This window comes from Armigeres subalbatus, chromosome 1 (assembly GCF_024139115.2).
Source record: "Armigeres subalbatus isolate Guangzhou_Male chromosome 1, GZ_Asu_2, whole genome shotgun sequence".
In the NCBI taxonomy this organism is placed as follows: Eukaryota; Metazoa; Arthropoda; class Insecta; order Diptera; family Culicidae; genus Armigeres; species Armigeres subalbatus.
The window spans coordinates 149,397,567-149,412,186 of NC_085139.1; the positions used below are offsets into that span (position 1 = coordinate 149,397,567).

Genomic DNA, 14,620 nt, shown 5'->3' on the forward strand with positions numbered 1-14,620 from the left:
ACGCAGCTCCAAATGAGTGCTTTGTAGAATGATGTGTAGAACACGTTAAAATAATCCTTTATTTCAAATGGTGCTAATTCAAGTTCATTTCTTGTTTATTCAACGCGGTTCGTGATTGAAAATGAGGATTTGTGAAACACGTTTGATTCACGTGAAATTGAACATCGTTCAAACGTTTGGAATATTTTCAGTGCAATTTCTTTTCTGACGTAGAACTTCGTCGGTGCCGGTGGTAGAACTACACTGAGCTGATTTCCCATCTAAATTTTATGTGCAATGCACATATATTTTTGCAATCAAGCTTTGCAAATAATATTTATTAGTTCTGCACATAAAGCTAGAAATTATTTGTACATTTTATTTTATGTGCAATATTCATACAACATATATGATCCTTCCAATATATTTTATGTGCAGCTGCAGATAAAAATCAAATGCCTTTCTTTTATTATCTAGATGGATTCAGTTAATTGATTTTCTTGTTTAACCGTAAATAAAAACAGATAAGCTTGCTATTACTCATATTGAATTTATTAGTGAATTGAACATAAGTTTAAACATAAAATCGTAGCATGGGGAACAACACCCTGGGTTTGATGCCATCAATAATTGCAACATCGAATGTATCGAATTTCGGTCATCAAAACTATCGTGTAACAAAATAATATTTTGCACATGTTGGCCACTGCATCTAATATTCATCTAAATTGCTAAATTCACGGCTTTCACTATACTGAATTTTCGCATCAGAATGTTTCTCGGATCGAAAAACTGTACCGTATACGGTACAGTTTTTTGATCCGAGAAACATTCTGATGCGGAAATTCTGTTTTGAAGCACTTCATGGGGAAGCTGTATGGATGCTGTTGTTGTGAGGACGTTGGGCGTCTAAACTGGTTGCGTTAGAACTGGAAAAGGATTCTCAGTTAAGTCGGATGGATGAAGAATGGTTCCCGAAAACAGAATTCCGCCGAACAACGAAGTAAAATTAGAAACCGTACTGCCATATCGGATGCGCATACGAAGCGTTGAAAATGTTCGCAACCCGGTTTGCCGTTTGAATGGCGTTTGCTCGTTTTTCGCTAAGGCGGTCCTGAATTTCATCCAACATTTTGTAATTTGTGTTCGATGCTGAAAATGAAGTAAAAAGGGCTTGATCAGGTATTATAAATTATTAATAATGAAATTATTTAGCTTACCTCGCTTCGTCCTCGGATTAGCCGTTTTTTCCGAGCCGTCTCCAGGCAGCCATTTTGATATTTGGAAAAACTAGCTTTCCATTGCGCGCATTTATATTTTATGTGCCGATAATAATATTTATCAGCTATTTGTCGCTGCACATAAAATTCATTGTCAGATCAAATAAAGTATAAATAAACCACCATTATATTGTATGAATTTAGTTCTTAAGTATCAATGTTCACTAATCAAATTCAAATGCTGCACATAAGATAGAGCTAAAGCCAGCCGAATCGTTTCTATATGATTACCGCACATAAAAAATAATGGAGATTTGATCTCAGTGTACGTCTGTCTTTTCTATATTGGGGTACACTTTACGATTGCAAAAAATTGAAAATCGTCGCGAAAATATGATAGACTTTGAACGTTAATATCGCCGTTTCTAGATGGATTTTCAATTTTCTTGGACCATTCGATCAAGGAAGAGTCAACGCTTCATACCCGATGTACACTGAAGTCGTTTGTTACGCGGTTATTTTTACAGGAATCGTTTTTTATGCGATTTTTTATTCACGCAAGTTTCTGGATTTTCGCATTCCTTCAGACATATTTTTGGATTTACGCGGTTTTTTACGTTGTTTTAATTTACGCGGCCCATATCTTCCGCGTAAAAACCGACTCTAGTGTGTTACAATATCTATGTATGATAATATTTACTATTAAAAACTTGCTAACAGTTTAGCACTTGGTTTCGGTGAATCAGTCAATCTCGTAAGAGAATCGCAAGCTTCTTCTTCCATAGCACTACATTCCAACTAGAACTTGGCCTGCTTTTCAACTTAGTAATTTATTAGCATTTCTTTAGTTATTCATTGAAAGTTTTTTTTATGTCCGCCATTGCAGGGCTTTTAACTGGTGCAGTTCGTTTATGCTAACTTAAACGTGCGTTTTCCTTGGAAAGCTTGGGAGCATTTGACGATAGCTTCTTGCTTACGTCTGTCGATGCAGTAGAGGGACTCGGAATCTTCTTCGCTGCTGCAGTGAATGTGTTCTGGTAAACTTTCTTTGGATCGTTTTTGCTGAATCGTAGGTGTCTGCCGGACTAAACGCCAAGCCGACGCAATTCACGTGAAGGAATAATTATTATTATCATTTATTAATAACGCCGTTGACAGCCCAGCTTTCGCAATAGGTTTTTCTAAAAGATATTTTAGTTACTAGATAAAGATTGTCGCTGTCGTCGCTGTCCGGAACATCTTTTGCTGGCGAGGATAGGGGAGCTAAATGTCAAAGAAGGAAAATCCATACGATTTGACAGGTATGTACCACACATGTTTCGGACAGCAGAACAAAGGGAACAGTAGCGACAATCTTTATCTAGTAACTAAAATATCTTTTGTTTTTCTGTAATGAGCCACCAGGGGCTTAGACTGACTTAGCGATGGGTGGTAAGTCTCTGTAGCAGTTTGCGTCGGTGATGGTTGCAGCTGTACACTATCAGCCAGGCTTGTGCTTTTCAAATTATGTAATCGATTATTATTTAAAATAATATAAACCTAATTAATACCAATTTAATGTCAACAATGAAGTTGAATCGGATGTTTGGCATTGTTACCAATGCTTCGAATCGAGATAAAATTATCGAACGATTCTTACTCTCTAGCGAGTTTTTATCAATTGGTAATTTGGATATGTGAACGCTTGAGAGTGTTGTTCATCCTCGATTATTTGAAAATTTTATTTTTAACTTCATTTTCAAATGTTGGTCCAAAAATTATATTCATCACATCGAAAGCAGATTCAGGCTGGGCTTGAAAAACGCTTGCTTTGGTCTCATCGCACAGAATAGTCGAAAACCTGTAGATTACATACAGCTACGTAGTTCAACGTCACCTTTGCGTATACATAGTATCCCCCCGCTTATCCGGACCTCGCTAATCCGACGACTCGTTAGTCCGGATCTCGCTAATTCGGAATTTACCGGATTAAAAAGTATCAACACCCATTTAAACACACTATGCTGTCAGTTTTCAAATTTGTGCTGTGATTTTGTTTTGATTTATTTGTAGACATATATGGATTTGACAGTCGGATTAACGAGAGAAACCCCGGTAGTCCGGCTATACATTTGTCGGATCAGCGGGGGTATACTGTACAACCCGATTGGGCTGAACCTTTCAAGCATAATTTTTCATAACGACGTATGTAACATTTATGAGGATTCGAGAAATCCTTTGCAGAAAGTTGGCAAAACTTTTTCTAAAACTGTTTTAAAACTAAATCTTTTTTCAATGCTTTTCTCCGCTGGCATGCATCATTACATGACACGTAATAAACGTGCTTCACAGCAAAGCTCAGTTCATTCAAATTCACTGTGAAAAACGATAAAATTATACATACACCGGTATGCTACACGTACGTCGGTGTACATTGGTCGGTTTTCCATAGTGCACGATTGACGCAACTGCAGTGTTGTTTTGTTTTGCTTTTTTTGTTACTTAGGTCGCTCTTAGTTCTATATGTTAAAGCGACGTATGTAACAGTGAGACTTCAAAATAGAAATTTTTACATACGTCGATTCGCAAAAGGTTGAATTAAAGAATTTTAAGATCTGAAATCAGTAAAATCGATGCGTATTATATAAAGCCGCGTGTGATTGTCACGTTGTATTAAAAACCCCGTTTTGTTTACTTTTGTTACATACGTCGTTATGAAAAATTATGCTTGCTTTGAGTTTTTGTCTAGCTTTTTTTTTATCAAACTTCACTTTATTGAAATCTCGCTTAACTTTTCAAAAGGACCTAAGTAACATTTTTTTCATGAATTAATTTGAATAGCGCAATCAACAGAACAACATGAAAGCTTTCGATTGCGCTATTCCAGCCCGGTGGCATCCCTATCTCACACAATAGGTTTGTTTTGCAGCCAACATTGCGCGACCGTATCCCACTGACAGTTCTGTATCCTAATGGAAATCAAATGTGATGTTTGTAAACAAAACACATACTATCATAAATTTTATACAGAGATGTTGGATACAAAAACATGGCTTCGTGCCACCGACCTGCGCTATTCAAATTAATTCATGAAAAAAATGTTACTTAAGTCCTTTTGAAAAGTTAAGCGAGAAATACAACCAAGTCACGATTGCGTGGGGATGCGTGAAATGTTTTTGTGGAGCTTATTATTTATTTAAGGAAACTCGAATCTTTCCAACGCTGACAATTTTGTTGCTTGGACGGGTTTGGAACCTAATCAAAAGTTATTTTGCAAAACATATTATTGTAAAAAAGGTAGAAAAGCTAACAAATAATATCATGATTATGGATCACCTGAATCATGCTTGGAAACGTTTTGCATACTCTCATCATTGATACTTATATTGATTTTCATCTTCATAATCACTAAAAATCAAGAAAAACACGAAAAAAACGAATATTTTTTCATGCACAATCGCGATTAAACTAGCATTGATGGAGTTTTGACAGTCAGCATTGCTTATAAGTAAACCATATTGTTTCAAAAATCCCTGTGCAAATTACAATTACTAATTCGGCACCAACATTTCAAAAGGGCGTAACTGGTTTTGTAAACAAAAGCATCTCATGTCGCTGGTGGGTTAATTTGAGCCCACCCACGCAATCCAATACCACTGATGGAAGCATCGAATCCTCTTCTTTCATTTAATGGTGCTGGATTGTGTGGGTGAGCACAAATAAGCCCCCCAGAGACGTGAGAAGCTCTTGTTTACAAAAGCAGTTTCGCCCTTTTGAAATGTTGGTGCCGAATTGAGAGTTCAAAAACGAAGAATAATATGGAATTAGGGAATTATCCAAAAATCTTGTTTTTGACTTTTGGCCAGGATTTGGGCTGAAATACTCCTCAGTGCGGCGTAAGTTTGCCTGGCGCATCACGTTGGCAGCAGACAGTGGAAGCTGGACTGCTCTGAAAGCTTGTGTCTAGCGGTAGATGCTTGCCCTGGGTAGCTCGGTAGAAACGGAAAATGCTTGCTTGATGAAATAATTTAAGTTATTATATAACAATCTGGATTTTCTTTATAGAAATTACAATTACATTTTTTTTTAAATATTTATTTTTACATATAGTACTTTTAAATATAATTGCTAATATTTTAAGAGTATTAACATAATTTTCATATATATAATTGTTAGTAAAACTCTCCGCATTTCACACATATATAGCTTCGGTCTGATTGTCGCTGGCATCGAGCGATATTTTATGATCACCATCGTCGTCGAAAAATCGCCGAAAAGTGAATTCGAAAAATCCATGATGATAGGGTTTACTACTGTCGAACACATCGTCGAAGCTCTGTCCACTTTCTTCGCAGGACGAGTCGTGCAGCTTGCCCGGATCTATTTGATCGAAGTTTGATGTGTCAGTAGCGTGTTTGATTTTTGGTTCATACGGTGCTGGTTGGTTCCGTAAATCCTTCGTGAAGTCGATGGTCCGGAAGAATGGATGCGACTTGATTTTACTCACATCTTTACCCATGCGTTCATCTTCGTTTTTGCACAGCCGAAGGATAAGATCTTGGCCCTCCGGGGAAAGTTTGGCTTCCGAGGGAATTTTTAACGTTTGCCGCCAGTTTATCACCTAAAATGAAGGAATGGTTTGTTTATTTAGTTTCCTCATCTTTTTTCGTGTTTCTTATTTTTTGATAGTGGGCTCTTTTAAACTTCTATAAAAAAGTGGCATGGGCAAGTTGCAGTTAGAACGTAGAGCCATTGTGGAAAAAGCTACGCAGTAGTCCTAGTCATAGTGTGGGGTAGAACTCTAAACAAACCTGACATGACGGTTCTTTGGAGAGACAGGAGGCTTGCAAGGCCCAATAAGTCGCTGTGGAACCATCCATTACGACCAACCTAAAAGTAACTATGACTCGATACAATCGGTATCGATAGAATAATCTGTGCAGGATTCGCCAATGTGGGATTGAGTGGCAGCCAAATGGCACAAGGATGTGCAAGTTGAGGATCAAAGATAGTTTCTTCAACTACATCATTATCAGCTTGCACTGCCCACACAAAAGGAGACGAGAGAGCACATCGAGAGCAGATAGGGGAAATATTCCGTTTTCCATCTCCCTGAACATCATCTCATCGCAAAACAAAGAAATACAGCATTAATCTTGTCGCTTCTTTTTGCTAACACGCGTGCTCACTGCTGAAAAAAAATCATAAAAATAAGAAACAAACCAAATTCCTTTTCATTGCTTTGTTTTTTATGGGGTGGAAATAGGAGCTATGCAATGAAATGCCGAACCGTTCTCCTATATGATGAATGCCCAAAGCGGGACGTGCAAATTGTCATCGGCGACGTGAACGCAGAAAGGGAGGAAATGTACAGACCGGTGATCGGACCGGATAGTCGCACACAGTATCGAATGACAATGGCCAACAATGTATAAACATTGAAGCCTTCCGCGGGATGGTAATCTGAAGCATTTTATTCCCAGCCTCTGAGGTTGATCCACTACATAGAGAGCTTCTTAAACATGGTAGTGAGGCACTGGCTAGGGCGGGTAGTCACCAGGCAGTAGGTTTCCATCTACAAAAGGGGTGATAAACTGGAATGTACTGCGCAATCACATTGCTCAACACCGCCTAAAAATCCTTTTGTTACCCCATCCATTATTATATATACTAACCTTGATCTGGGTTTCCTCGGCCGTACTAGCCAGAAACGGTGGTTGCCCCACCAACATTTCGTATAATATCACACCAACACTCCACCAATCGCACAACTGAGTATACCCGCTCCGCAGTAGGACTTCGGGAGCGATGTAGTTTGGTGTACCGACGATCGAGTGGGCTTTTGCTCGGTTTTTCTCTCTGAATTTTCGCCTGGAAACAAAAAAAACTTATTAGTAAGAATCAGACCAAAATTAACACCTCGCGGATCCAGGTCGAACACTTTTAAGAGCTCTTGATTGTATTCTCAATACACTGGCGTAGACTACGTTCGGTTTGGTGGAGTCTAGGCGATGCTGCCTTTATGCTGGGCCCTGATTATAACAATTTATCCGCAGAAGACTTACCTTTCCAATGGTGGCGGAATCTCCGAACCAGCTTTACTCCATGATTCCATTGAGTCTTGCCTCGCATGATCTCCTTGGATAAAAAAGGTTGTTAAAATTAACTAAGTACGATCTTTGAACATTTTATTATTGAATCTTACCATTCTTCTGATAGTACTTTGAGTCATGCGTCCAGCGAAACCCAGTGCAGAGTCCAAAATCGGTTAGTTTGATATGACCTTTCTTATCAATCAGTACGTTGTCCGGTTTAATGTCCCTATAGATAAAGCATGACAATAATCAGGTGAAGCGTTACAATTGTTTATTGTACTTCTAACTTCGGCATACAATCGAAAACAGTGCTTAAATATTAAGTATTTGTCTTATTGGTGACAAAACGCGTTGACAATTAGGGTAAGATGGGGCAAGATGGGTTACGCGGTAAGATGGGTCAGTGCCATTTTCGAGCATCGTATATACTTTTGAATGCAAAGATTATGCTGTTGTAATTAGAATAATTTGATTCTACTTTACTATCACTCGATTTGAGCATAAAAAATCATTTTGGTAGAGTATGGCAAGGAAAAATATTTTTCAGCTGTGTTTCTTATGCGAAACACATGAGCGAAAATTGGGGATTTTAACATGGACATGCAAATAGAGCAAGGTCATAGTTTGTATTCAAAAAATATGTTTCATTGCTGATTCAATAATTTTTAAGTTATCTTCAAGCATATTGGTGTGAATTTGTTTATAAAAATGTTTTTTTTTGTCTTTGGGGACGGACGGCTTGTTTTCTTGAGAAAATGCGGACATTTTTTTTTCATATTAGAGCAAGATTACCGGTGGTGAGTTTAAGCCGTTTGGCAGTGTAATATCAAGAATGAAAACAATATTAACTGTAGAATTTAAAGAACCCATTGTGCCCCGCTGTTTGACCCACCTTATGTCATACCGCAGAAACCCATTGCTCAGAAAGAAATACCACAGAAATCATTTTCCCATAATGCACTACTCTCCAGAATACCACAACCCCCCGAAAGACATTTCCCAGAATGCCCTAATTCCCAGAATACTATACGATTGTATGACAAATTGCGGAATGTCATTCCGCGGAATTCCATTTCGCGGAGTCCCACATTGCGGAAACCCATTTTGCGGAGTGCGACATTCCGCGGAATGGTGCATTTCGCGGAAATTACCCATCTCGCGGAATGACATTTCCCGGACTAACCCATTTCGCAGAAACATAAAGTGCACTATTATTTTAATATGATTTGGGAAATTTATTTAAAAAAAGGCTATTAGTAACATACTTATAAGCATAGTCATGCATACATCTTTCCTTGAATTTTAACGTTTTGATATAATGTAATAGGAAACTTTGCTAGCCAAATTGTTTCTTTTGAAATAGAATACTTACCATTCGCATTCAATAATCATTAGAGTGGGGCGTAGTTGTATGGAAAAACTCAAACTTCGTCCGATCAAGTGAGATCAAGGTTTTTCTGAATCGTTTTTGGACCTTTATCCACTGTACAAAATATGGGCTCGATTGGTTGCGACCTCGCATGCCGCATCGCGTTTTAAATTTACATGGAAATTAGTATGGGAAAACGTACTTTTTTACATTTTTGCTATTAGCGGCTTCAGTTTATCATCAATCACGTGGCTCAATACGTTAGCATATAGCCTGGAAGATGCCGAAAGACTTTGCCGAAGAAGGTACGCAGCTGGAAGGTCTACAAAAAATGTTATTACGTTTCGAAAATTGATTGTTTAAACCATATGCAAGAAATCAATGTTTCTGCCAGCACTACCGGACAACCTTTAATTCAAGACAAAATTTTCAAAACGACTTATCTGCTTTTGTAAACAAAGAATCAAACGACGATTTGACGAATCTGATAGCTCTCCCACGCAAACCAACACCATCAACAGGTAGCGGAATCCTTCACCTACCTAATTATTATAATTATTGTCAGAGTGCAAACCCCGTTTTCGTTCTAGTCGGAATTTTTACTTTGTGAAATCATTTCGAATATCTCCCATTAGCTCCAAAGTCCTATAAAATCAATAATATTGAAATAACACTCAGTTAAATTATTACTCCACGTAGTTCGGCAGTGCTGGCAGAATAAATGATTTTTTGCATATGGTTTGAACACTCAAACACTCAAAAATATACGTTCTCCCATACTAATTTCCATACAAACTTCAAACGCGATGCGGAAAGCGAGGAAGCAACCAATCGGTCCCAAATTCTGCACAGTTGTTCAGGACCCAGAATGGCTTCGAAAAACCATTGATTTGAAAAAATGACCATGACGCCCCACTCTAATAATCATTGAATGAATCGCCTGCTTTGAGCGGCACACTAGGAGTTAACTTTCGGAAATCAGTATGGCGAGAGGCATCTAAAGTTTAATATCTCGAGAATAGTCACTCTAATCGAAAAAATATTCGGTAGGCGTAGTAGCAGATACCTTCCTACATAACTGGTACCAAATAGACTCTCGTGAAAAGTTGTTGTTCTTGAGAAAACTTGCGTTAGATGTCTTTCGCCATACAAACTTCAGGTGGTTAACTCATGCTGGCTATTTTTACATATACGTTAGCGCCTGGATACGGCAGTGGCGGGTAGGAAACCAACCACTGTATGTGATTCATTCACAATTTTTTTCATTTGAAAATATGTCATTGAATGAATGCTATCTATTGAAATCATCCTTTTTGTACATTATTCAAAAATTTATACAGCTTTTAAGTGTACAAGGAAACTCGAATACTGAACGGATTCCAGTTTTTGCCTTATATACCGGGCAAATGCGTGCAGTTCAAGTAGGTAGAACGCAGTTTTAACACCTAATATAAAGAAGGCCAATCCAAAATAAATAATACGTGCGTATAAAGAAGGCCAATACAAAAAAAATCAATATACCGGGCATAAAGTCATTTGGCCGTTTGGCTTAAAGTCGTTTGGCATAATGGTCATTTGGCACAAAAGTCGTTTGGCATAATGCTCGTTTGGCATACGCAATGAAAATGATCTTATTTTTATTAATCATATTCTTTACGCAACTTGAAGCTCGACTTGAGCATAGACTTCTTGATATTGACAATAAAGAAGGCGCATGCTTTTAAAGAAGGCATCATCAACTCTTTTGCATTATCCAAAGCCATCGCGTAATATAAAAGAAGGAATGATCTCTCCTTTTGCATTGCTCCGAAAAACGAGTGCTTTAACAGAAGGCATCATCAACTCTTTTTCATCATCCCGAGCAATCGAGTAATATAAAAGAAGGAATGATATCCCTTTTCGCATTGCACCGAGCAAACGCGTGCTGAGCAATCGCGTAAATTGAAAGAAGGAATTATCTCCTCCCTTTTTTTGCATAGCACCGAGCAAATGCGAGAAAGAAAGCAGCATAAATTCTTAAAAAAAAACACATTATTGAAGATTAAAAAAGTATCAATTCTTTTGCATTATCGTAAACAATCGCGTAATTTTGAAGAAGGAATGATCTTCTTTTTTGGATTGTTCCGAACAAACGCGTGCTTTAAAAGAAGGCATCATCAATTTGTTTGCATTATCCCGAGCTATTGCGTAATTTAAAAGAAGGAAGAGTCTCCCCTTTCGCATTGCACCGAGCAAATGCGTGCTTTAAAAGAAGGCATCATCAACTCTTTTGCAATACCCCGAGCAATTGCGTAATATAAAAGAAGCAATGATCTTTCCTTTCGCATTGCACCGTGATTTAAAAGAAAGGCCACATCACGTGTTTCGCCTTATCTCGAGCATCCGATTGATTTTTTAAAAATGTTACGAACAAAGAAATAAATAAAAAAAATAAATTTTCATTCTATGTTTGTTAATCATCCAATACAGACGTGTTTTGTTACGACTACTACCTCATATTAACAAGGATGTTATCGATCATTTAGTAATCTGCCTTCGATCATTTAGTAGTTTGTCTATAACTCATTCTAGAGGCTAAATTTCAAAATGTGTTGTATGGTGGACTGCTAGTGCAAAGGTTTATCTACAACTCTACCTAACAGTTCGTTGTTTGAATTTCACTAATAACGGAGCTATAGCGCTAGTAGCAGTAACTTAGACTAAATGATTGCATATTTTGTTATCATTTAGTATAAGTACAGCAACTAGCACCGTAACTCCTTTAATAGTGGAATTCGAACATCGACCTGTTAAGGAGAGTTGTAGAAAAACCTTCGCACTGAAAGTCCACCATACAATACATTTTGAAATTTAGCCTCTGGAATGAGTTATTGACAAACTACTAAATGATCGAAGGCAGATTACTAAATGATCGATAACATCCTTGCATATTAATAGTCCAATACAAACATGTGTTCAGTTTCACGATTTTTTAATTATTTGTGAAATTCTAAAAAATACTCACTGACCCATATTCATCCCGAAAATTGGTGGTGCAGAGCCGAATATGAATATGTTTAGAAGTGAAATGACAAAGAAGGCCGATGGGCTTTATAAAATACCGCGCTAATAAGCGCATTTAAAGAAGGGTAAATTCAGTGTTTTGTCATATGTCGGTAAAATGCATACATGCTAAGAAGGCAAATTATGTCCCAATTAAATTTTCGGCGAAATGGGGGTTTTCCGCGAAATGGTCAGTTTCCGCTCAATGTACATTCCGCGAATTGAAAGAGGCCCGGAAGCCTCCTTTCAAGAGGCCCGGAAGCCTCCTTTCAAGAGGCCCGGAAGCCTCCTTTCAAGAGGCCCGGAAGCCTCCTTTCAAGAGGCCCGGAAGCCTCCTTTCAAGAGGCCCGGAAGCCTCCTTTCAAGAGGCCCGGAAGCCTCCTTTCAAGAGGCTCAGAAGCCTCCTTTCAAGAGGCCCGGAAGCCTCCTTTCAAGATGCCCGGAAGCCTCCTTTCAAGAGGCCCGGAAGCCTCCTTTCAAGAGGCCTGGAAGCCTCCTTTCAAGAGGCCCGGAAGCCTCCTTTCTAGAGGCCCGGAAGCCTCCTTTCTAGAGGCCCGGAAGCCTCCTTTCAAGAGGCTCGGAAGCCTCCTTCCAGGAGCTCGGAAACCTCCATTCAAGAGACGCGAAACTTTTCTTTCAAGAGGCGCGAAATTCTTCTTTCAAGGGGCTTGGAAGTCCTCTTTCAACATACTCAAAGGCCTCCGTTTAAGAGACGGGCCTCCTTTCAGCATGCTCAGAAACCTCTTTTCAAGATGCTTGGTAGCGAACAAAACAGGGGGTACCTCAATAAATGCAAAAGTTCCAAGGGGTACCTCTCAAGAAAAAGGTTGAGAACCGCTGACCTATGCTACTAAATAAAGATCGTGATTGAAATGGAGGTTGGCATTGTTATTGATGCGGGAACGACAAGATACAACTATGCTCCACACGACACCGACACCGATGCGGAGACCTACTAAACTGTTCTATACAACGCAGAGTTTTTACCCTCTCTTGCATTATGTGATGCTGAAAACAAGGACGGAAATCTTCGTTTTACTATCAGTTGCATCGATGCTCAGTAGGCAGCTTCGTCATAGATTCGTGTTTGTTTTGATCAGACGCTCGGCGATGCAGGCACGAACATCTCGCAGCATGCTGTCAAACTTCCATACCAAATTTACCGCCCGATCTTCAATAGCCGATTGATAATCGAGCGCAAAAAATGAATATCTACCGGGGCTGAAATGAATATTTTGAATTGTGGTCAATTTGCACCGATAAATGATGATTATTTTAGTTTATATACTAAACAAATGCATATATTTTAGAATCTGACTTCAAAATGTTGAATCCATGCACCGCAGTATGAAATGATATTCATATTTTGAGATTTCAAATTGAATATCAATGTGCCAAGCTGAAGATTCATTTTGACACCGCACAAAACAACGCTGACACCGAGAGTCGACGCTTGCTGCTGTTCGTGCGCATGCCGTCCTATTCATTCGCACATTCAAATTCGGGAAGGACTATCAACTTGATTGCGTGTTCAATGTCAGCTGTTTGAGTGTAGTTGAACTGAATTTTTCTGTCCCTGGCTGAAAATAAGATAATAAGAAAATAAGAAAATAAGGGTGGCTCAAATTAGTATGGGAAAAACTTTTTTCAATTTTTTTGATGGGCCGCCCTCTTATTCGGTTCTATTTGATGCCCTGATGCTCTGGACAAAATTTCAGCCAAATCGGTCAACGTTTGGGCTGTGCTAAACTCGTTGGAAGTTTATATGGAAAAATGTATTCAGAAACATCCAAAAACAGTGCATTGCAGTTGGACGGTACAACTTACGAAGAAGAACTATGATACTCATTCAGATCTTGAAGAATTTAATACCGAATGTTATGCAGAAAACCGCGAGAAGATTAGAGTTTGCCCGGCTAAGTTATTACCATACCCTCTTCGAGGCCCTCTTTAGCCGTGCGGTAAGACGCGCGACTACAAAGCAAGACCATGCTGAGGGTGGCTGGGTTCGATTCCCGGTGCCGGTCTAGACTATTTTCGGATTGGAAATTGTCTCGACTTCCCTGGGCATAAAAGTATCATCGTTTTAGCCTCAAAATATACGAATGCAAAAATGGTAACTTGGCTTAGAAACCTCGCAGTTAATAACTGTGGAAGTGCTTAATGAACACTAAGCTGTGAGGCGGATTTGTCCCAGTGTGGGGATGTAATGCCCATAAGAAGAAGAAGACGAACGTTCGGTCGTGCAATTCGCGATTTTCCTCAGATTTCATATGCCACCGGGCTGCATGGTTTAACTTTTTTCTTGTGACGAGACAGCGAATCACAGATCGCATCACTTACCGAAGTGAATCCATTATCCTTTGTAACTAAAACTACATCCTATCCCAAGACAATCGTGGAGATGCAGAGGTACACTCGGTCTCTAGTAGCAACGAGAGTCGGACTAACAATCCGTCCCTTCCTATATGACCGTAAGGACGTGGCCGGCGCCGTTATTGACTTTAGATATTTGAGCTCCCGAAACGTGTACATTGAGAATGGGTAGCTAGTCTCAAGCCCCATTTAATGTGTTCTCTGTAGGTACAATTTGGCGAGTTTTAGTCAATCACGGAATAGCAACTACGAATTGTGCGGTCATAATACTCATGTTCATACAGTAAATAAACGCCTCGAACAAACATATTTATTAAAATTAATTTAAGTACCTACTTGAGAACCGGGCTTTGACTTGTTGCGCGCTCACATTTATTGGCTTAGCTTAGAATGTAGTTTAAGGGTTTTATCAATTTCCGGCATTTGTTTATTTTGCCCTGCTCTTCGAACGGACAAAATGGCTTGGCATCGAAACATATTTTCAGTTGCATTTTTCATCATAAATCAATGATTTATAATAAGAACATTTTTAGATATCGTAATGATGATGCTTACTGAGT

General features: G+C 38.9%; 1 protein-coding gene across 3 annotated transcripts in view; it reads right to left on the reverse strand.

Annotated features, from left to right (window-relative positions):
• Positions 1–5,205: 5,205 nt before the first annotated feature.
• The window catches only part of LOC134205242 (serine/threonine-protein kinase Warts), a 30,324-nt gene continuing 20,909 nt past the window's right edge, over positions 5,206–14,620 (reverse strand). For 2 of the 3 annotated variants that reach the window (XM_062680322.1, XM_062680321.1), the window contains 4 exons: positions 7,384–7,499; positions 7,244–7,316; positions 6,854–7,049; positions 5,206–5,799 (listed from right to left, as the gene is read on the reverse strand). In XM_062680322.1, coding sequence (XP_062536306.1) covers positions 5,371–5,799; positions 6,854–7,049; positions 7,244–7,316; positions 7,384–7,499 — 814 coding nt within the window. In that variant the 3' untranslated portion in view covers positions 5,206–5,370. The remainder of the gene's footprint in view (positions 5,800–6,853; positions 7,050–7,243; positions 7,317–7,383; positions 7,500–14,620) is intronic. The other variant, XM_062680323.1, reaches the window with a different exon arrangement.